This window comes from Bos indicus, chromosome X (genome assembly GCF_029378745.1).
Source record: "Bos indicus isolate NIAB-ARS_2022 breed Sahiwal x Tharparkar chromosome X, NIAB-ARS_B.indTharparkar_mat_pri_1.0, whole genome shotgun sequence".
Classification (NCBI taxonomy): Eukaryota; Metazoa; Chordata; class Mammalia; order Artiodactyla; family Bovidae; genus Bos; species Bos indicus.
In genome coordinates this window covers 13,535,337-13,559,684 of record NC_091789.1, presented here as the reverse complement: position 1 = coordinate 13,559,684, position 24,348 = coordinate 13,535,337, and the positions used below count along the sequence as shown (strand labels likewise).

The following is a 24,348-nucleotide window of genomic DNA, read 5'->3' as shown; positions in this document are numbered from 1 at the left end:
AATTAATTTTTCTCAACAGTTTACTCATAACACATCTCTCGATCTTTAGGTCCCAAGGAATCCTGATATCCCAAATCCAGCTGTTGCTCAAAGAGAGGAACAAAAAAAGATTGATGGAGCTGAACCTCTTACACCAGAAGAGACTGAAGAAAAAGAAAAACTTCTCACACAAGTAAAATATTTTAAGTGATTGAAATACTTTTAGTCAACCAGTAGAAGAAAAGAAAATATAGATCACACTTATTTTTTTATTGTATGGGCCTGGTACCCTGATCAGACACACCAGCAAAGCACAGGGCCATAGTGTAGACATATATTTAGATCAACAATCCCTATTTTTTAATCTCTTATATAAAACAGTTTTGGAAATACTAAAAGATACATAAATGAAAAATATGTGTCAATTATTAGAAATAAGACATACATTTTATCAATTATACTAAAGTCACTTAACCCACATATGAATCCTGATAGACAATAATTACTAGCATATTCTTAAAATATTTATTTTATTGATTATGAGCTGTCTTCTGAAATTATACTCTACTAATCTTTTATTTATGGAATGACTTCATAATCCTCAAAATGCCTCATATCCTTTCTTGAAAAGAATTTTAATACAATGGTGAGAAATTTCTGAAACTTTTAAAGATACTTATTGTATAGTTAAAAGTTATTAAATATTTAAATAATATTTATATTTACTAATAATTAAATATAAACATTTTCATTTGAACAATATATTGATGCTTTCTGGTCATTGTTGCTTTAATGAGTTTTATGAGTGACATAACTTCCAAAATAATCTGTAGAAGATAAAAAGAATTACAGTGCAAAAGGTACTTACAAAATAATAAATAAAAATGTGTTCTACCTTAGTATAGAAAAGAGCCAGAAAGATTTATTATTCAACAGATTTTTTGAGCAATATGCAAAGCACAGTGCTAGGAAATTTTCCATATTAATTATTGAAAGTTCATTTTTATATTTATATATTATTTTTATATAGGTCTTTTTGTTATAACATGTAATTTTATTGAATGAATTTTTACAAATTACATTCATAAGTTTCTGAGCCAAATGCCTGGAAGTCATAAAGTTCAGTTGGAAAATGTAATTGCGACTGGCTAAATATTAGGACTTCAGTTCAGTTCAGTTCAGTCGCTCAGTCGTGTCCGACTCTTTGCGATCCCATGAATCGCAGCACGCCAGGCCTCCCTGCCCATCACCAACTCTCAGAATTTACTCAAACTCATGTCCATTGAGTCGGTGATGCCATCCAACCATCTCATCCTCTGTTGTCCCCTTCTCCTCCTGCCCCCAATCCCTCCCAGCATCAGAGTCTTTTCCAGTGAGTCAGCTCTTCGCATGAGGTGGCCAAAGTATTGGAGTTTCAGCTTTAGCATCAGTCCTTCCAAAGAACACCCAGGACTGATCTCCTTTAGAATGGACTGGTTGGATCTCCTTGCAGTCCAAGGGACTCTCAAGAGTCTTCCCCAATACCACAGTTCAAAAGCATCAATTCTTTGGTGCTCAGCTTTCTTCACAGTCCAATTCTCACATCCATACATGACCACTGGAAAAACCATAGGCTTGACTAGACGGACCTTTGTTGGCAAAGTAATGTCTCTGCTTTTGAATATGCTATCTAGGTTGGTCATAACTTTCCTTCCAAGGAGTAAACGTCTTTTAATTTCATGGCTGCAGTCACCATCTGCAGTGATTTTGGAGCCCAAAAGAATAAAGTCTGACACTGTTTCCCTATCATATTAGGACTTACCATAGAATAAAATAAAATATTTAAATATTCATGTTTTATTTTCAAAATTTATTTCCTGAACACAAAAATAAAGTTATGGTCTTAGAATGTTCCCTGGCTTGCAGTATATTGTAAATGTACAACATATTGTGAACATGCAATCTCAAGTGAGAAATTGCTTTTGTTTGTAATTAGAAACAAAATCAATTTTTTGTCCCTCTTAGTACTTGAAGTCATTTTTAGTCATTTTTCTCTACTGCCCTAAATAATTAATCTTTCAAAAAATCACAGGAGTACAAAGGAACAAAATGTGGCAGAAAACTTTATCAACTAGAGGTTAAGGATAGAGTTTTGCTTTGTTGAGGTTATCACATTTATGTGGGTTGGGGCATGAGGAATGGAAGACAGAAATTTAGTCTTGTGACTTCAGAGACATGCTAATAAATACCAAAGAGACTGAAAACACTGATTGGTCAAACTGTTCTCTTTTAGGAAAGAAACTGAGTGGGCCCAATAACACCGTTTATAGAAATCCTATTTATGAATATAATTTTGAACAGAAATTATTTATTCATAGTAGTTTGGAATGATGTAAAGAGTTATAAAAATTTTTCTTCAGTCTTTTTTTCTTTATGTATTTTTTTGATTTAAAGCATCAACAATTTTTTTCTTAATTTACGTGGGAACATGTCTGTGAAAAAAATGAAGTACTGGAATATCCAGGACTTCAGCATTTATATTAGCATTTTTATTTTATGCATTTGTATTTTAATGTAGTAGGCATCTATAAAATACGGAGTTAAAAACTATATAATATCTTGGAACTATAAATCAGTTTTTAGTACTTAGAGGGAAATATATTCTCTTTATGATAGAAAAGCAGTTATTTTTGCAATAACACTATTCAACTTTTGATTCCAACATAAAAAAACCTGGGATTTTATAAGAAGAAAAATTTTAAGTCTTTTGAACTGTTTTTAATGTATTGTTGTATAGAACTAAATAGAACAATATTTGGATTTGTTAATTTAACCTCTATTGATGATGCTTGCTTTCTTGTTCACAGGGATTCACAAACTGGACTAAGCGAGATTTCAATCAGTTCATTAAAGCTAATGAGAAATATGGAAGAGATGACATTGATAATATAGCTCGAGAGGTGGAGGGCAAATCCCCTGAGGAGGTCATGGAATATTCAGGTTTGTATATATAACTTCAAAAATGGTGTTTTACTTGTAACCTTATGCATTTCTTTGTGTCAGTTTAATTATACCTTTGTTCAAAGACCTTTCAACTTTTATGAATAAACTGTAGGTGAAAGTATAAAATATAATTGCATTTCTATGAAAAGATGATAAGACTTACAAAAACAAATTGCTGTTGTCCCTGCTAGTTAGCTAATAGAGCGAAGTATAGCACTGATAAAACAAGGGTAGCTAGTGGATGATCATCTTCTGGGCAAGTCAAGTTCTGGACTTCAGTTTCAGTGGATGGAATTAGTGTTTTTCTAGGTTGTCCTTGAAGTAGAGGATTCCTATCAGGTTCTTTTAGATCCTCAGGCACTCTCAGGGTTTCTGTTTGCTCCAGGGAGGTTATATGAATTCCATTAACTCCAGGCAAGCTGGAGTAGATCTGAAAAGACTGCTTGAATAAATCTGTTGACAGGTCCTAGAATCAACTCCCTCTCTTACTCAGCTGTGTCTTTGGTCTTGACCAGAACTAAATTATGTGCCAACTCCCTCTCTTACTCAGCTGTGTCTTTGGTCTTGACCAGAACTAAATTATGTGCCAAAGCATATGGAATAAATACTGATTACAATGTCACAGTGCAGCCAACCTCAGGCTTCTGAAAACAAATCTTTTAAAATAGACAAGTATGTGTAGTAAGTTTTCTTTATGTAGAACATAGGAAGTTTCTAAAGTCCAAATAGGTTGAGCTCTCAAATTTAGCCACTTCACTTTCATTTTTCACTTTCATGCATTGGAGAAGGAAATGGCAACCCACTCTAGTGTTCTTGCCTGGAGAATCCCAGGGACGGAGGAGCCTGGTGGGCTGCCATCTATGGGGTCACACAGAGTCAGACATGACTGAAGTGACTTAGCAGCAGCAGCAGCAGCTGTATAGAACCTAGAACATTTCTCCCCATAGAAATGTTACAAAGTAGGTTTAGGTTTCTGTGCTAGCCCCTCAAAGCCTACTTAGCCTAACAAGTGAAATTCTATATTTTTGCTGTGAAAAATAGTAAGGAGGAAACATTGAAATACTAATAAATATGCCAAAGATTAATACAGACTAGGAACAACATTTTATTTATTTTTAGTGCTAGTGCTTGAATAAGTCTATGTTTAATTAGGGAGCAGATACTTTATTTTTCTTTTGGAAATGTGAAAGAGCCTTCTGGTGATTTCCAGGGACTTTAGAGATGGATTATATTGAGTTGTTATTGTATAACATCAAGTCTATGAATGTTCTTTACTTTGATACCAGCATAACATTACTACTGCTGTTACCATTTGCCGCATAAGTTTAGGGTATTTGGAGACTTAAAAAGGGGTAAAATAGAGGAGAGAGTTAAATTTTAGCAGCAAGAGTTGAATGAAAATAGTGTAAAAAGATATGTGCTGAGAAATTTTCTGAAGTAGAATTTTCTTCAAAAGACAAGAAGGGGAATAAGCATCAATGTGTATGAAGTTGCGAGAAAAAAAAAGTTGATTAGAGAAGATATTATGTCAGATATTCCTTCAAGTTGACATCAGGCCAGGTAGGATGACTAACTCAGGACAGCTTAATTGGGGCTGTGCTAGAGGATATAATGTTCAAATAAAAGCATAGCTTAAATCAGTATCTGTATTATCTTTTGAAATTGTAGTCATCTGAGATGGATAATTAAAAACTTCATAATAGGGACTTCCCTGGTGGTCCAGTGGCTAGGACTCCACCCTCCCAGTGCAGGGGGCCTGGGTTCAATCCTTGTCAGGGAACTGGATCCCACATGCTGTAACTAAGATAGAATATCCCACTTACCGCAACTAAGACCTAGTGCAGCCAAATAAATGAAAATAAATAAAATAGAAAAAAAAGCTTCATAATATTTTATGAAAGGAAAATTGCTAACCTAAAATCTTCTTGTTGAGGTCTTACTTGTAAATGAAAAGAGGCATTTAATACCCCTCATTTATTACACCTTAAGAGTATTTAATAATTGAACATATATATATATGTGCATGTGAAAGTGAAGTCGCTCAGTTGTGTCCAACTCTTTGCAACCCCATGGACTGTAGCCTATCAGGTTCCTCCATCCATGGGATTTTCCAGGCAAGAGTACTGGAGTGGGCTGCCATTTCCTTCTCCAGGGGATCTTCCCAGCCCAGGGATCGAACCTGGGTCTCCTGCATTGCAGACAGACACTTTACCGTCTGAGCCACCAGAGAAGCCCTGTATATATGCATATATATGTATATATATATATGTCTATATATACTGATGAATCTGAATCTTAAGTATAAACAGTATAAGTTCACTGCATCCTTTCCTGCTAATTCTTCATTCTATAGTTCCTTGGATTCATTTATGTAAGATGACAGAATTGTGAAATAATAACTCTTGTTTTTTTCAGCTGTATTTTGGGAGCGTTGCAATGAATTACAGGACATTGAGAAAATTATGGCTCAAATTGAACGTGGAGAAGCAAGAATTCAACGAAGGATTAGTATCAAGAAAGCCCTGGATGCTAAAGTACTATATTTCCTAATTGTCAAATTACCAATAGATTGCTTCAATTGATGATTAAATGGTGATTAGCTTTGACTTTTTACTACTGCATATTTAGTTAAAAGCACTATTTTGTTTAAATCTATAGATTGCAAGATACAAGGCTCCATTTCATCAGTTACGTATTCAGTATGGAACTAGCAAAGGAAAGAACTATACTGAGGAAGAAGATAGATTCCTGATATGTATGTTACACAAAATGGGCTTTGATAGAGAAAACGTGTATGAAGAATTGAGACAGTGTGTTCGGAATGCTCCTCAGTTTAGATTTGACTGGTTTATCAAGTCTAGAACCGCCATGGTATGTATTCCTTTCTTGTTTATTTCCTCCTACTTTTTATTTTGAAAAATTTCAAGCATCACATATCCTTCACTTAGATTCTGTACCACATTGGCTTTCTCCTCTTACTAGTATATGCATATGTGTGTATATATGTATGTGTGTGTGTGTATATATACTTACATACATAGAATCTATCTATACATACAGAATCTATATATAATACTCAGAAATTCAGAAACACAGCTATATTCAGAAATCTAGATCTGTATTTTCTATTTATTAATATACAGATCTATGTTTCTAAACCATTTGAAAGTAGGTCACAGACATCATGTGTTCACCTCTAAATACTTCAGCATTTATCACCTAAAAATAAGTGTTTATCTCTTAAATAAAAATATTTTCCTCCATGAGCATAATACCATCATCCTACCTGAAAATATTAACATTGATTCAGTAGTATCATCTCGTATACAGTCCATGTACAAAATTTTCCACTTGTCCCCAAAGTGTCTCTTATAGCTGTTCTTTTAAATTGATGAGCCAGTCACAGTTCACATACTGCATTTGGTTGAGTCTCTTTAGTCTCTTCAATCTACAACTTTTGTTTTTCACGACAGTGACTTTTGTAAGGTACCCAGGCTCATTTTGTAGAATACCCAACATGTATCTCATTGTTTGCTCACTGTTAGATTTAAGTTAAGCATTTTTGGCAACCGGCTGCCTAAGTGATGTGTACTGCATCATATCAGGAGGCTCATTATGTCAGGTTGTCACACTCTTGGTGATGGTGAGTTTGATTACAGGGTTAATATGGTGACCATCAGAGCTCTCCACTTTAAAGGTAGTTTCCCCTTTGTAATGAGGCAGGTGATATTTGAGACTGTGTGAATAACTTAATTTATTTTTAATGAGAAGGAATTGTTGCCTGAGTTTTTGTAAGAGTATCATGAGACCGAATAATTAAGAAGAGATTTTATTTTAGCTTGATGTAATTTCTTGTTACTTTCTGCCATGAATTGTGTTCCTGTTAAATCCTAATGCCGCTTAGTAGTGTTCTTGCTGGTATGGAAATAAATGCTGGTATGGAAAGAGTCGTGTTCGACTCTTTGCGATCCGACCCCATGGACTATACAGTCCATGGAATTCTCCAGGCCAGAAGCCTATCCCTTCTCCAGCAGATCTTCCTGACCCAGGAATCGAACTGGGGTCTCCTGCATTGCAGGTGGATTCTTTACCAACTGAGCTATCAGGGAAGCAGGAAATAAATGCAACATGTTTTTAATGTTGGCACGTCAGTCTTTTGTTAGTTGAGTTAATTAAGACAAAATAGATTCATATAGCCTAAAAGAGTTGGACACGACTGAGCGACTGAACAACAACAAAACATTAAAAGTAGCCAGAACCAACAATCCAAACCATGGACATTTTTCTTTAGTTTCTATTATAAATGTTTTCTGGGCCAAAAGTTCATAGAGATGTGAAGCTATGCTTGATATTTTGTCTGACCCATTTTATATTCTCAGTTCAAATTGAATAAAAAGAAAAGTATGACTTGCTATATTGAAGGTGCTAATTTTGGTGGATGCTTTATAAATCAGATATTTTGTGTTAAAACTTAACACAAATTTAGAGTGTTCCTGGATTGTTATTAGACTGTGTCTATCAAGTTTATGGAATACATAATACTGAGAGAGGTAGCAAATACTTTGGATCAAGCTTGGATCAAGCCAGAATACAAAAGGAACTAGAGAAATTGTAATGATGAATCGATTGAATCTCCCTTGCTGCATGTCAGTAATAGGGATGAATGTAAAGTGCTGTACTTGTATAAAGGAATAGGAAGAGGTATAAATGTTAGTAATACACAGTAGAAAGAACTGAGGAAAGAATAAAAAAGATGAGGATTAATCTGTAGCATGAAGGACTGATGTTGGAGGGAAGAGTTGTTTGACAGGTTCTTTGGATCATTGAAATAGACTATTGAAGAACAGTGTAGAATAGCTTTTCTATTAGCTTTGAAAATTAGATTCTATTTTGAAGACTTTGGCCGTGAGCTTGTTGGCCTTTTAAGGTGCCTTCTAGCTTGATGCATCTATGACCATGTTTAGCAGAGAACTCCTTTCAAAAGCCAGGCATTTAAAATTTTTAGCCATTTGGCGTTTTATGCATATAGTTATCTAATTTACAGCAGCATTAACAGCTTGTAAAAGATGAATACCCACCTGCATTTGTTGATGAATTATGTTTTAAATCATACATGCCCTTTTATGTGATGGAACATTTGCAGAGTTTTGTATATTATTTCAGTGATATTTTACTACTTTTTACAGGTTGAGTTTAATGCTGTTTTCGGTTTCTGGAAACATTAAGCTAAAGCAGTAGGGTGAAACAGATTCAGAAGTGCAGGGGAAATCTTACATTATTTGTAATATGAACATGACTGTAGAACTATGTAACCTTATTTCATTTTCTAGGAAAAAAACCAAGTGTATTGTTAACGACCACTAGATGTCTCTGAACTCCCTTGTAAAGAATCTTTTCCTCCATCTTTCTACAAAACATTTATGTCTTTCTTTACCAAGAGGTTTAAATCTTTAATGTATGTTTTTCAAAGAGTAGATATTAACTACATACGTGACTGAAAAATGAAACTTTTGTCTTAAAAACGAAGACAATTCTGTCCTTAATTATGTTCTGGAAGGTGGAAATTTATGATTTCTAAAGAATCTTTAAAAACATATAGTAGCTTATTTCATAGTAAATATTTTAATCCAGAGTTTTTGTTACGTTTTCCACTATATCCTTTCCTTCCTAGTTAATGGGTAATTTTTATGTTTCTGGATTTAGACTATGTAGACCATCTTTTTAGAATGTTTCATGATAATATAAATCATTAGGGAATTAAAAAATGGATTACTGTTATTTCTAGATGATCTCTTTTCCCCTCATTTTAAACAATTGGTCTTGTATAGTGGATCATTCACAATCTAGGAAGTGAAACTTCCCCCTTGAAGGAGGCAGTTGTGATTTCCAAAATTAAAATAATTTGCTTCGTTAAAAAACCCCAAAATACAGAGGATATAACTTGATTCATTATGTGAGTGTGTCACTGTGTTCAAATTAACATTTTATTAATGATTAAACCTTAAACTTAGCTTACTAAAGAAGCTGTCTTTAAAAACAGTCTTGCTTAAAGATGACTTTCCCAGAGACACCAATAAATAGTGTGAAATACTTAGAAAAAAATAGAAACTTTGGTAGTTATATTTTATTCAGAGATCTCAAACTACTGAATTCATGGCTTCTGACTTAACTAACAGTCTTAAAATGCTTAAAGGCATGAACCTTCACTTCTGAATATGCCACATTTTGAAAGCCTTCAGCTAAAGGTTGAAAATTTCTTTGAGGCTCTTTTCCATTTAAAAATGCTGGCTATACAAAAGAGAAAATGAGTTTTAGTTCCATTTCTCTGTGCTAAAAAGATTGTGATTTCTTTCTCTGAGAAATTGTGTGGTCTTTAAGTAAGTAATCAGTCTCTATTGAACTACATAAACAAGTAGGAAGGATATGATCAATTTAGATTTTTAAGCTCAGAGCATATGAATTGCTCTACCATTTTCCTTCTAAGAAAAAAATGTATTATAGTGAGGTCTTAGTCTTAGGACATTTAAAACTATCAGAATTAAAAGTATCTTTGCCGGATGACTATAAGAAGAAAAGATAATACTTTGTATAGTACCTTTTATATTATAAGGTTGCCAATCCCTTTATCAACAGTAGCTCATTAATTCCTTTTACTGAATGAATTTCAGGGCACTATCTTCATTCATTTAGTGACAGACTAATATGACTGGGATATTTGAAAAGAATCTGAGAAGTCTAAAAGATCTAGCACATTAGTCAGTTTACTGGAAAGGACATATTGAAAGTATCCAGAGTTTAATCAGTAAGTCCTTGCTCCTTCTTAAGTTCTTTGAAGTACTCAAAGGATAAAAAGCAGAATTTGGCTCTCTGAAATAAAGAACATTTCTTGATATAGCGACTATACTTCCTTGGCAAGGTTTCTCTGACTCTTCATTTTAGCCAAAAAATATTCTTAATTTTTAGACTCTAGGGAATTTTTTCTTTCCTCTCTTAGACTCTCAAGAAGCTCTATGTGCATATCCTGTGGCCATGGACCTTAGAGTTGAATGAAAGTATTAATAATTCGTGATTACAATTGCCTCGCCTTTTGTGGTAGTTCAAATGAATTTTTTAGGTAGTATTTCAGAGAATTACACACTGTTGTACAATGTAATAAAAATTTCATGTTATTGCTGTTTGTTTTCAAATCACAGCTTTATTATTAATGAAAGTGTTCCTTATTTAAAATTAAGAACATGGCATTCCTCATTAGAGTTGTAGGAGAAAAAAGACTTTTTAGAAAATATTGCTATAGCTTTTTATGAGCTTGCTTCCCTTTTTGTAGGTTTATCTGTGATAGTAAACATTAATTAAGTTATTAGTTCAGCACAGGATATTTGATAAATTATCTGTCCAGTCAGAGAAGAATTTTCTTTATAGATACTTTAGAAAAACAGAAGTCAAGTTAAAAAATTTCCAAGCTATTCTGTGGTCACAATGACACTTTTGTTTGTTGCTTATGCAGTGTAGCCTAGGAAATTTTATAAGGAAGGCCACTCATGATTTTTCATTTTATGTACTAGTACTTAAATTGTGTGATAACAGCTAATATTGGTATCTTAGAGCATTACTTTCTTAAAAGCTATTCTGTGGTCACAATGACACTTTTGTTTGTTGCTTATGCAGTGTAGCCTAGGAAATTTTATAAGGAAGGCCACTCATGATTTTTCATTTTATGTACTAGTACTTAAATTGTGTGATAACAGCTAATATTGGTATCTTAGAGCATTACTTTCTTAATGAAATGTGAGGATATGAATTAATACATTATTCAAAAAATTGGTAAAATATAAAATTATTGATGAGTTCTTGACTATAGAATTGTTAAAATATATTTATGCTTATCAGTTCAGTTTAGTTCAGTCACTCAGTCCTGTCCGACTCTTTGCGACCCCATGAATCGCAGCAGGCGATTCATGTCCAGGCCTCCCTGTCCATCACCAACTCCCGGAGTTCACTCAGACTCACGTCCATCGAGTTGGTGATGCCATCCAGCCATCTCATCCTCTGTCATTCCCTTCTCCTCCTGCCCCCAATCCCTCCCAGCATCAGGGTCTTTTCCAATGAGGTGGAAGACCTTTTCCAAAGAGGTCTTTTCCTCTTCGCATGAGGTGGCCAAAGTACTGGAGTTTCAGCTTTAGCATCATTCCTTCCAAAGAAATCCCAGGGCTGATCTCCTTCAGAATGGACTGGTTGGATCTCCTTGCAGTCCAAGGGACTCTCAAGAGTCTTCTCCAACACCACAGTTCAAAAGCATCAATTCTTTGGTGCTCAGCTTTCTTCACAGTCCAACTCTTTTATGCTTATAGCTCTGTATTATTTCTCCATGTGCTTGAAAGACTAAAATGTCCTCTTCAGCCTTAATTTTCCAAAAGATCCTATATAGAGGTGTGTACAGGAGGAGTTGTGCTTAACTTTGCCTTAAGGGTTAGGTCAGAGGAACGGCTTCACAGAAGAGGTCTGTCTTGGAAATGAGCCTTGAAAGACCAGGAAGGAATTGGCCCTGGGACTATGGAAATGGCATGTGCAAAGGTAGAAACAAGCACAGCATATTCACAAACTGCAAGTAGGTTGGTGTGCTGGGGTGTGAATAGGAAAGTCCCGGAAGATGAGGAAAGAGCTGGCAGCCAAATGACCAGGGGCCCTGTTGAACTTTGATCACTATTCCATAGGAAATGGGGAGTCATTGAAAGATTTTAAGAGGGCGGTGACATGGTCAGATTCACTGTATAGAAATACTGCTCTGTGGAAATGGGCAAATGTCTACCTCAACTCCCATATAGGCTGATAATTCCCAAATTTCTATCTCTGTCTCTTCTCTGTTCCTTCTCTTTTCCCCCAACCCCCGCCTTGGCTAATATATCACCATCTGCCCCAGAGTCACTTTTTATTACTGCTGTCTTAACCTTCAAGAGCAAATGGTTACATCTAAAGGTACCAGCATAACACTTCGCACAAAGTGGGCATTCAGTGAATAAATGAGCATGGAACTTTGGTTCTTCAGTTGGCTTCTGTCTCATAGACCCTATCATTGGATCACATTTGGATAGAATGTGAAGAAATGTAGCAATGGGTTTGAGTTCTTTTTTCCTCTTCCTTTATTTTCTTTTCATCTCCCTTTCTCTAATGATGGACTTTAGTTGGCTATAACCCCTGAAGCTTTGGTTTGAATAGCCAGTTGTAAACATCATGTGTTTTATTAGTAACTGTAGTGTTTGATTTAAGACTGAATTGTTCTAACAATCTGAAATATGATACATGCACTAACAGGAGTTTGTTTTACGTATTTATGCTTATGTGCTATCCTGGCAACCCACTTCAGTATTCTTGCCTGGGAAATCCCATGGGCAGAGGAGTCTGGCGGGCTACAGTCCATAGGGTTGCAAAGAGTCAGGCCTGACTTAGCGACTACATAGCAGCATCAGCTATCCTGTGAGGAAGTGACATGACATTGTACAAATAATGATGTTTAAGTAGCAGCAATTAGGTAAAACTGTCATAACATTTGATACTTGCTTAAGAAATACAAGATATTTTTATACTATTATTATTAGAATATATAACTCCCATCTAATGGCCAGTGTGCTTGGGCCCTGAGATTCTGGCATAGAATGCCATTGCTTTTTGTTAGTATGAGAGGGGTTCCAAGGTGACAAAGAACCTGGGAAATATACCACAGAATATATAGTTGAAGGTGTTGATTCTGAAGGTAAAGTACAGGGAGTTTACAAAACAGCAAAGGAGAAAAAACCTCCCAGTTTTGTTTTACTAAGAACTATAGAAGAAAATTCTGACTTTATAGAACTACCTACAAATTTTGAGGCACCAATGTGGAGTGCAATTTATTTATTTTTTTTGCTTCTGCTCATTCACCTGCTTTTGACTTTGAACCAATAGCGGGCACCGACCTTCTGTCATTCAGACTTAGGCAGGCTTAGTGTCTAGGATTTTAGTACATAGGAAATGTAATGTGGAGTCTCTTTAATCTCTTTCAATAAGTCACTTCAAGTCTACTGATGCTTTCTGTTCCTTTTGAATTGATGCTTTGAAGCTGAGTATTGGGGCAAAGGATGTTTGAACTTGGTGCCTGGCATGATTGATATTCACCACACAGTACAGGGCAGCGCCACTTACTGAAAACATCCCATCATTTATTAAATAAAGGTAGAGATCCATGTCCTAGTACTCAAAAGTTGGGACTTGGGTGATTTTGCATTGAACAGAATCATAAACCATTAAAAAGACATGGAAAACCAAGGCAGACAGTTTGCTTAAAGTCAATCTAAAGTCTAGTTTAAACCAGGGGTTGGCAAACTACAGCCCTTTACCTGTTTTTGTACAGCCTGCAAGCCAAGAATGATTTTTACATTTTCAAATGGTTGAAAGAAAATCAAAAGAAGGCTATTTTGTGACATGTGAAAATTATGCAAAGTTCAGATTTTAGTGTCTGTACAGTTTTGTTGGAACCCAGCCACACGCCTTCATGCTGCAGTGGCAAAGCTGAGTAGTTGTGACAGAGACCATGTGGTCTGCGGAGCCGACAGTATTTACTGTTTGGCTCTTCGCAGAAAAGAGGTGCTGATCCCTGATTTAAAGAATATGTAAGAAAACTTGAAGGAAAGAAATAATATAACCAAGGTAGACATAAGCATTATACAGTCCTTCAGGAAACATGTTAAATGAAGGATGGGTAAAGGGGAGCCTATTGAGCCTAAAGGAGAGATGTTTGGCAGGTCTGGTGGTGACTGTGGTGATTGTGATGGAGGCATGAGAGCTGCCTTGTAATATTTGAAAGATTGTCGTACAGAAGAGAGAATCAGCTTGTTCAATCTGACTACAAAGGTTAGATCTAGAACCAATTGTTGGAAATGATAAGGTAGCACATTGTAGCTTTGCATAAGGGAATATTTTAAACTTATTCAGAGGTGGGCTAGGCAATCTTGTGAGGTAATGAGTACTCCATCATGGGAAGAATTCAGACAGGCTGGACAGCTAATTAGCAAGGACATAGTAGAAGAGATTCAGCATCAACTTGAGTGATTTTTATTTTTTTATTTTTTTTTCTAATTTTATTTTATTTTTAAACTTTACATAATTGTATTAGTTTTGCCAAATATCAAAATGAATCCGCCACAGGTATACATGTGTTCCCCATCCTGAACCCTAAAGGTCCTTTTCAATCTTGAGAGTCTGTAATTTTATGAGCTCCCCCTATTGAGACTCTGTATCAGGGGAAGATTTCAGAGTACACAATATACCTTTGATTACATGACTCCTCCTGCTTAAAAATCATCAGTGAGATCCTTTTGTCAACTGAATTAAGTAAAATTGCTTAGTTCTTTGTTTTTAGCTTCTAGGTTCTTTGTATTTTGATTCAAACTTAGTCTTCTCCATCACTCTTACCTGCACAGCATTTCCCAAGTTGGTTTCTACCAAGCATTGTTCCAGGATTTGCAAATATACAGTATGCAAAACAAGGTTTCGAAGCCTGCCCTTTCCCCTTGCAATCTACATTAGACTGCTAAGAGCTCTGTGAAATCCTGCCATGACAAAATTTGTTTAACCTTTTAAAAACCTAGCATTTCCTGAGCATGTGTGAACACAAAGTGCTTTTTTTTTTTCCTTTGGCTACAGCTATTAACACTGCACAACAGTTTTCCATTTGTCATTTTCCTATGTTCTTCTGTTGTTTTTCTTGTTTTTGTGTCTCCTGTCTTCATCTTGTGTTGTGTTTTTCTCCCTTCAATTTCATTCCTAAATCCAGCATGGGGAAATTGTGAAAGAAAGAGATAATTAGACCACAGAACTGTGAAAACAGTTCGAGACCATGTGAACCACTCCCTGTAACCCCAAGGAAAATAGGAAGATAAAAAGGTACAAGAATCTAGGGGGAACATGTATGTGAAAGAAGAAATTATATAAGATAAAATTGCTTTAGACATCATAAAATTTCTCAGAATCATTTTGTTGTCATTTAGTTATTCAAAAAGTGAATCACTGTTTTATTGGTAATCTGGCCACTTTCTTTGTAGAAATTTCTGGTGTTAGCTAGTGTTCTGTTTATGATACCATCTGCTTAGTTAGGCAGTCTTTAAGCATGTGAATAAAAGATGGGGTTGGTATCTTTAGAGGAAGTGGCATTACCTACACTAGGAAGGTAGCATCCAGACTCACTCATTCCTTGATGCCTTTCTCCAGAGAGATTATTTTTCTGTCTGTAGTTAGTGACAGGTTAAAAGGAATGAAGGTAAGAACTTATTGTAGAGTCTATTTATAATCATCTTGAGATATTCTACTTACCTGCATATGAAACTGTCTCAAAAGTATTAGTTTTTTCCTGAACCACCCATATGAACCATGAATATGTATCTAAAGATATCTGCAGTCACAGGCAACTATTACTTATTGAGAATAATAATAGCCAGAGGGTATAGCTTAATGATTCAAGAATCAGCTTCACATAAAGACTCTATCTAGTCTCCCTAGAAACCAACAATCAAATCTCATCAGGGTCAACTTAGCCCTTTCTATAATAGATAAATTGAATAACATGCTGTTTAATTTGTATGTGTGGTATTGAATGAAGCTATGAAGAGTGTTTGGTCTGCATATTAAAGATACTGCTATTGTTTTGGTAAGTAAGGAAAATTCCAATGTTACTTTTCCTAAATTATTTAACCTTGAGTAATTGAAGATGGTTATTTTTAATAGTTAAACAATAATTTGTTAATGAAGGATTTTTTTCTGGCTAGACTGTCTTTGGTTTTCTGCCTTCTTTTGGGCTTGAATTTTACAGAGTAGAAAATGCTTGGATAATTGATAATATTTCTGTGTGCCATTTTTCTAGCTTTTATTTGTAAAGATAAAACTGTATTTAAAAAATTTGCCACTTCTTAAAAATGTTACAGATTGCAATATTCATTACAAAAAAATTTAGAAAATACATGCTAGTATAAAGAAGAAAATAAAAGTTCCCATTGGTTCTATATTCAGAAATAGCTGCTATTAACTACCAGTAACTCTGCACATAGTTCTCTGTCAGCTATTTCTATTGTGTATGTGTATATATAGTAAGATGTATTTATATGTATATCATAATTTCCAAATTAGCAAAAATTTAGTTCCCAGTATTTCTCTGCTAAAAAGCTGCTGCTGCTGCTAAGTCACTTCAGTCGTGTCCTACTCTGTGCGACCCCATAGACGGCAGCCCACCAGGCTCCCCCGTCCCTGGGATTCTCCAGGCAAGAACACTGGAGTGGGTTGCCATTTCCTTCTCCAATGCATGAAAGTGAAAAGTGAAAGTGAAGTCGCTCAGTTGTGTCCAACCCTTAGCATGGACTGTAGCCTACCAGGCTCCTCCTTCCATGTGATTTTCCAGGCAAGAGTACTGGAGTGGGGTGCCATTGCCTTCTCCACTGCTAAAAAGCACACTGCTCTACATATTTTTTGTAAATCTTTGTGTACATTTATTTCCTTACATTAAGCATCTAGAAGTGGAATTGTTCATTCAAAGAATATGAAATTTTTAGGATACATCATTGATATTCCAAATTTTCTTTCTAGAAAGATAGTATTTTAGTCTGCTTGGGCTGCCATAACACCCTACCCACATGAGGTGACAATTTCTCATGGGTTTGGCTCCAGGCGGGTTGGTTTCTGGTGAGGCCTTTCTCCCTGGCTTGTAGATGGTGTCTTCTTCCTTTGGTTAACCTTAATTACCTCCTTTTAAAGGCCCTCTCTCCAAACGCAATCACGTTGTGAGGGTGTTAAGGCTTCAACTTACAGATTTGGGGAGGACACAGTTTTTTCACAGTGGCATCCCATCATCAGTGAATGAGAACTTCCATTTCAGTATCTTACTGCCAACACTGGATGCACGTATCACACGCACATGAACATGTCTTTGCTGATTTGATAAATATATATCATTGTTTTACTTCGCATGTCTTTGAGTGAAAAAAAGTTTTTAATATTTGGACACTTAAAATTATTTTGTTTTCTATTCTTGTACTTTGACCACTTTTTGGTTGGAGTTCTCAATTGTTAGGAGAAGGCAATGGCACCCCACTCCAGTACTCTTGCCTGGAAAATCCCATGGATGGAGGAGCCTGGTGGGCTGCAGTCCATGGGGTCGCGACTGAGCAACTTCCCTTTTACTTTTCACTTTCATGCATTGGACAAGGAAATGGCAACCCACTCCAGTGTTCTTGCCTGGAGAATCCCAGGGACGGCAGGGCCTGGTGGGCTGCAGTCTGTGGGGTCACACAGAGTCGGACACGACTGAAGTGACTTAGCAGCTCAATTGTTAATAAATCCACATTTTTATTTGAGCATTTAGCTATTTTATATCTTATCAGATATTTTTGCTTATGCAAAAAGAAACCGTTTTAAATGTTATTTATCCTTTGATATTAAGCCATTATTTACCTTTAAAATACAGCAAAATGTACAAGGTTAATGTATATGAGTGTCCATATTAATGAATCATATATTTAACGCCCACCATACATTCATAAAAGCTGTTGATAGTTTGGATGCATTGATTTGCTGGCAGTGAAATATAGGTAGTGGCAAGATTAATGTGGAATCTTTCCAGCTATTGTTTGCTTTGAATTAACAACTGCAGTAGTGTTTCCTCAGAACTCTGATCCCACGAGGTATCCTTTGAGAAGAGACTTCTGCTGGTTGAATGGCTTTGGGAATTGCTTGCTTTCTCCATCTCCTACCCTAGTGGTTGACAGTGCTTATTAGAACTTTAAAGGCTCTGAGCATCCCTGTAGAAAAGAAATCTGACTTTTGTAAGCTGAGTACTTCCAAGTCGTACTTTGACAAGAGGACATCCCCTTATTTTTTTAATGTGATTTTTGTTAACTTTTTGTTTTGAAATATTTATAGATTCACAGGAAGCTGTGAAGAAATGTCCAGGGAGGGCCCATGCACCCTTCATCAAGTTTTCCCAGATGGCAACATCTTCCATAAACACAGGACAGTGTCACCATCAGAAAATGGACATTAGTACAATCCAAAGAGCTTATTCAGATTTCATTGGTTATAGATGAACTCATGTTTGTGTGTGGATGTGTGTGCTCATGAGTGTGTGCGTGCATGAGTGTGTATGTGTGTGCTAAGTTGCTTCAGTCATGTCCGACTCTTTGTGACCCCATGGACTGTAGCCTGCCAGGCTCCTCTGTTCATGGGATTCTCCAGGAAAGAATACTGAAGTGGGTTGCCGTGCCCTCCTCATGAGTGTGTAGTTCAATACAATTTGATCACACATAGGTACATGTAACTAGCACCACCAGAAGACTTACTCATGCTGGCTCTTTAAAGTCACACCCCCTCACCCCCTTTTTCTAGTCCCTGGTAACCGTTGACATGTTCTCCATTTCTAAACTTCTGTCATTTAATAAGTTATATAAATGGAACACTGTGCTATGTAACCTTTTGAGATTGGCTTTTTTTCACTCAGATAGGGTTCATTTAGGTTTCTACATATACCCATAGTTCTTTCCTTTTTACTGCTGAGCAGTATTTCATGATATGGATGTACCACAGTTTACTCATTGTCCCACTGAATGATATTTATCCACTTATCATATATTTAGTGGAATATTGCCTGTATGAATATTGTTCTGAAGAATACCAGCTTAGAAAATTCTCTATCACAGAAGTGATAGAATCGAAGAATTACCACTTTTTGAAGGTTGTACCTGGGTTGCAGAAATTAAAAGTCTTCTTTATTTGGTTCAGGAATTCCAGAGACGCTGTAATACTCTGATTTCATTGATTGAGAAAGAAAATATGGAAATTGAGGAAAGAGAGAGAGCAGAAAAGAAGAAACGGGCAACTAAAACTCCAATGGTAAAATTTTCAGCATTTTCCTAACTTTTAGGTAGATCCCATTTTTTTTACATAATTAAAATGCCTATATTATGTTTAATGCTATAGTGATACCTATTATAAAGACTGGTTTTTATGAAATGCTGATTTGTTTTTGACAGAAAAAGAATTACACTACAACCACGTGTTTCCTATCTGTTTGTAGCGTATATGGTTAGGAACTCCCTAGTAACAGGGCTCAGTATTTTTAAAAATTTCTCATTACTTTTAAGCAGAAGTATAATGCAAGTAAAACCCTCTGAACTGAGACTGGAGTTGTCATGGGGAGTAGAAGAGGGGTGGGGTGGGGTGGGGTGGGGCTGAGGTTGAAACTGAGAGTTCTGATTTGATCAAAGAAGTTTTCTGATCTTTGTGGAACTATGAATACAAATAAGAACTTTGAGGAGACAGCAAAGCTTTACTTGATTTACTTGGTAATAAGTTAACTGTTCATAGTAAGATGATTTTAACTCAGTCAGGTTGCCTTGTACAGTTACAATTTCAAGTACTCTTTAACATATTATTTGAGTGTGGTTAAGTAAACTACCATATTTCATCAAGTCTAAGATGCCTTCTATTGTAAGACAAAGCATTATTTTATGTGCTACTAAGAAAAACTGCTGCCAAGTAACTCTGATTTGTCATCAATTCTAGGATGCATCCTGATTTCAGAGATGCTAAAGTGGGAAACAAGTGTGCATCATAGAATATATGAAATATGATATTTTAGCATCTATCATAACATTTCAAAAGTAATACACTCATAAATAACATTTTTCCCAGAAAACTTTAAGTATTAAGTAGTTCTTTAAGCATACATTTTTGGTACCATGTGTAAGTAGAAACTTGATGACTATTTTTGATGGGTATTTTATGTCTTTTCTTAACAAGAAAACATGTTTGGAGGTTATTTTACATTGGGTTATATAGTTTGTTGGGCTATATAGAACATTAACTGTGAGTATAACATTTAAGTGAATATTCATGTTAAAATTTTTTTTTGATGCATTTACATCCTAGATTTAACATTGTTGGGCCATTTAAAAATGTGCATATTGGAGCAGAACATTAAATCTGTTTCCATTTTAGTCACAGAAAAGAAAAGCAGAGTCAGCTACTGAGAGCTCTGGAAAGAAGGATGTCAAGAAGGTGAAATCCTAAAGCCTAGAAATAAAGTTTTAAATGGGAAACTGCTATTTTCTTGTTCCCATCTTCAAATGCTAATTGCCAGTTCCAGTGTATTCATGGTACTCTAAGAAAAATCAATTTGGTTTTGATTTCTTGCATATTTTATATATTTTACAATGCTTTCTACCTGAAATGTGTAGCTTTATATTTTATGCATTCTAGTATTTTTGTGTACTGTATTTTGTGTATTTCATGTCTTCATCTAAATCCTCTCAGTCCTTGTTCTTTTGAAGCTTGTGCTGAGGTTTTAGCTTTTCTATGTTTTATATGCCGCTGCTTTGAAAGAGAACCTAGATTCTATAGCTGTATTATTGTTGTTTCATACTTTAAATTTATATGGCTGTGGAAAAATGAATTAAAATGATTTGAGGAGAAAGACTTTTTCACTTCTTTGTTGCTTTCTTTTCTATTGATTATGGGCTTGTACGTGTTACTGCATACTGTGATTAGCATAATAATTGTTTCTTTGAGGTCATCTAAATATTTTTTTCCTAAAGGAATAAAGGGTGAGAACAGAAAATTATTAAAAAACTAATATTTGATACTGTGCTTGCTGTCAGTATGCATTACATTTAAATTATTCTCTAAATATTCAAGTGGGAAAGTATAATAAAGAAATGTCTATAAGAAATTTAATTATTTCCTGTGTTTTGTGCAGTAGAAAATAGTTGTGTTTACTGAATTGTATTGTTCACAACTATGTATTTGGTTGAAAGTTAAAGCTTTGTTTGCTGACTTGTGCCTGATCTTTTATCACATACAGCCAGTTCAGGGGAGTCTGGGTATAACACGTAGATTTATTAACAACTCAGTTGCGAGTATGAAATAAGCAGCATGCATGCGAAAGAAAGGGGGAGGTCTTCCATAGGAATGCAAGTATGCTCAGTTCACAAGACAGAGTATCCGAGTTTTTATATACTAAGAGCTTCTATCTTTCCCACACCACAGATCCCACACAGGCCAGTGAGATGTGAGATGGGAGGAGATCGGCTCCACACAGTCACTCCAGGCTCCAGTCTGACTGAGGCTCCCTTGTTTCGTATCTGCACCATCTAGGACATGTGGGTTATTCAGCTGCCGCCGTAGGAGAACAGGAGTCTGGAGAATCACATATAGGCTGTTTATTGCCTCAGTCCAGAAGTGACAGATGTCACACCCATTTATATTTCATTGTCCAAAACTAGTCACATGGTCTTGTGTATGTGCCAGAGAACTGGCAAATGTAGGAGAACAAATGGAACGCCTTACAGTACTGCCTCCGCCACAGGGGCTGTCACACGAAACTGTTAGTGTGTGATTAATCAGAGTCAAGGTCAGGTTATGAGGGAACAGGGAAAATGGATCAGAACCTAGTGTGAAACGCATAGCAGTTAAGTAAAGCTGGGCATGTGGGATGGTGGTGTTTGTTATTAAAACAAAATTTGGACGACAAAAGAGTTGCTCTCTTCCTGACCCAAGATCTTTTTGCATTTCCTCTGCGACTCTGTTTAGTGTACCACTGGCAAAGCTTGGTACAAGTCAGCATCTTTCACATCCTCATTGTCATTGGGGTTCTGCAACATAGGAATAGATCTTCTAGAATGACAACCCATCGTCTGCTGGACTCTTCCAAGTCTTTGTTCATTGTCCAGATTTCATATTTCTTACTGCCGTGCTCCTGATTGGATTCTTTTTACTGTTTCCACTATTAGGAGACTGGTACTCTGTTGGAGGTTTGGATGAAACTGGGTTGCTATTAAGAGATGAGTTTACAATGATGTTAGGTCAAGGGACCCAGAGATATCCAAATCTATCCTTGGCTTAACCACCCTTACTGTAAGGTTCACAAAAGAGGCAAAGGTAAGCAAAGTCATACTTCACTAGCTGGTGCTTTGCTCCAAACTTAAATCCAGAGCTCTTAGATCCAAAATAAAATCTCAGAATTTTCCACTCCAATGAAATTAAAAGTTCCAGTCATCTGAGATGGAGAAAATTATACATTAGAGGGTCTTATTAATACCCACAAGTTCTGTGCACTGAAAAACATCCCAATTAGGGTCTTGGACTCTGATCAATCAGTTCAGCATTTCTTGCGGAGAAATGAAGGTGGAGGGTGGGAGCAGGTACAATTAGGATCTTTGAACTTCTTTCATGGACATGTAACAATCTCTACTTCTTGTTCTTTTTCTGTTAACCCAAAGGGGTTAATGACTAAGCTGTATGTGGTATCTACTTTAGGAGAGAAAATCTGCAGGTAAGTTCTCCCACGCTTTTTCATGGGACCATTTTCCTGGCCATATGGCTCTTTCTTGGACCCAAGAGATGGGAAATTCAGCTCTCCTAGATTATGTGCAGCATCACTGGTGAATGTAGCCTACCAAGGAGGTCCACATAGTGAACAAGCAGATGATAGCATGGTCCAAACCATATGATGTTGGGAATGCAGAATGCCCCAAGTCTCCATAGGAAACCCCTCTGATTGTCAATTTCCCACAGAGAAATTAAACTGTCGTAGAAAAGTTAAAAGTCCCAACAAATAAATCCTGTTTCATACCAGAGGCCTGGGCTGATGGGGTAGTAACCCTGGACCTGACTGCCGTGTTGGATTGGAAGAACAGGATAGTTAGTTACTGTGTCAGCTGCTCAGAGGCCAGAAGCAGTGGAAGAGTGCTGTATCCATGAATGCAATTTGACAGATGCATAGTGCTCCAGCCCACCAGTAAAAGTGGTCTAATAGATGGTATTGGAATCTGACCTAACCTGATTGCTTGTTTAGAGAATGTGCAAGGAGGGAACCAGGGACTCTGGTTTCCCAGTAACCCCCAGGCTTCTGCAGAGGCCTTTGTAAAGCATCTATCTTGATCTGTTGGATATTCTAAAATCACAAAAAGATAGAAAGCTCAGCAGTCTCTCATTTGCATCATAGTCGCTTGTCTCTCAGTCTTTATCACACAATTCCTTCTGGCTCCCCAGCCTACAAGTGCTTACGCTGTCTGGAAAACCCGGGTTCTTGTCAGATTACACATTCTCCCATGAAGAATGCCCCCAAATTAGGTCCATTATGTGAGACCTAGTTAAGAGAAGTTACTGAACTAGAATCTTTGCAGCTTAGTCGCTGGGTGTTTGGCTTGAAAACCTAACTGGTGAAACTGTAGTATCTACTGTCACCCAAATAAAGTGCTATTATTTCCCAATTATTGGCAAAGCTCTCCACTGTGGTCCATTATGGTGCTGTGCACCTTGTTCAGATTACTGGGCCGGTGTCAGTGATGAGACTAGGGTCTGCATGCTTTTTCTCCAGGTGTTTTTTTTTAAATCCTCCAGTTGCCAAATCTCAAACAAAGTTGTTCCCCAGAGTTTACCAATGGCATGAAGCTCCAGTCGGCCACAGTTGTGGCTGTGTTGATAACAAACTCCATACTGACTGCTTTCATTTCCCTCTCTCACTTCCTCGCTCCTTTTTGACTGTTTCCTGGGGCCAACTCATAAAGAAACTGCTTGCGTTAGAATCTTTGTCTCAGGGTCTGCTTCCGAGGAAATCCAAATTAAAACCCCTTGTATGTGTAGCTCTTCTTCAGTTCAGTCACTTAGTTGTGTCTGACTCTTTGCGACCCCATGGACTTTAGCATGCCAGGCTTCCATGTCCGTCACCAACTCCCAAAGCCTACTCAAACTCATGTCCATCAAGTCGGTGATGCCATCCAACCATCTCATCCTCTGTTGTCCCCTTCTCCTCCCGCCTTCAATCTTTCCCAGCATCAGGGTCTTTTCCAATGAGTCAGTTCTTCGCATCAGGTGGCCAAAGTATTGGAGTTTGGGCTTCAGCATCAGTCCTTCCGATGAATATTCAAGACTGATTTCCTTTAGGATGGACAGGTTTGATCTCCTTGCAGGCCAAGGGACTCTCAAGAGTCTTCTCCAACACCACAATTCAAAAGCATCAATTCTTCAGTGCTCATATTTCTTTATGGTTCAACTCTCACATCCATACATGACTACTGGAAAAACCATAGCTTTGACTAGATGGACCTTTGTTGGTAAAGTAATGTTTCTGCTTTTTAATATGCTGTCTAAGTTGGTCATAGCTTTTCTTCCAAGGAGCAAGCATCTTTTAATTTCATGGCTGCAGTCACCATCTGCAGTGATTTTGGAGCCCCCCAAAATAAAGTTTCCATTGTTTCCCCATTTATTTGCCATGAAGTGATGGGACCAGATGCCATGATCTTAGTTTTCTGAATGTTGAGGTTTAAGCCAACTTTTTCACTCTCCTCTTTCATTTCATCAAGAGGCTCTTTAGTTCTT

At 36.6% G+C, this 24,348-nt stretch overlaps 1 protein-coding gene across 6 annotated transcripts in view; it reads left to right on the top strand.

The window, feature by feature from the left end:
- SMARCA1 (SNF2 related chromatin remodeling ATPase 1) overlaps positions 1-20,703 on the top strand; it is a 73,199-nt gene extending 52,496 nt beyond the window's left edge. For 2 of the 6 annotated variants that reach the window (XM_070783873.1, XM_019955985.2), the window contains 6 exons: positions 50-172; positions 2,826-2,958; positions 5,377-5,495; positions 5,620-5,832; positions 18,751-18,861; positions 19,969-20,703. In XM_070783873.1, coding sequence (XP_070639974.1) covers positions 50-172; positions 2,826-2,958; positions 5,377-5,495; positions 5,620-5,832; positions 18,751-18,861; positions 19,969-20,040 — 771 coding nt within the window. In that variant the 3' untranslated portion in view covers positions 20,041-20,703. Of the gene's footprint in view, positions 1-49; positions 173-2,825; positions 2,959-5,376; positions 5,496-5,619; positions 5,833-18,750; positions 18,893-19,899 lie in introns of all 6 variants that reach the window. The other 4 variants (XM_070783877.1, XM_070783874.1, XM_070783876.1 and 1 more) reach the window with 3 other exon arrangements.
- The last annotated feature ends 3,645 nt before the right edge of the window (positions 20,704-24,348 follow it).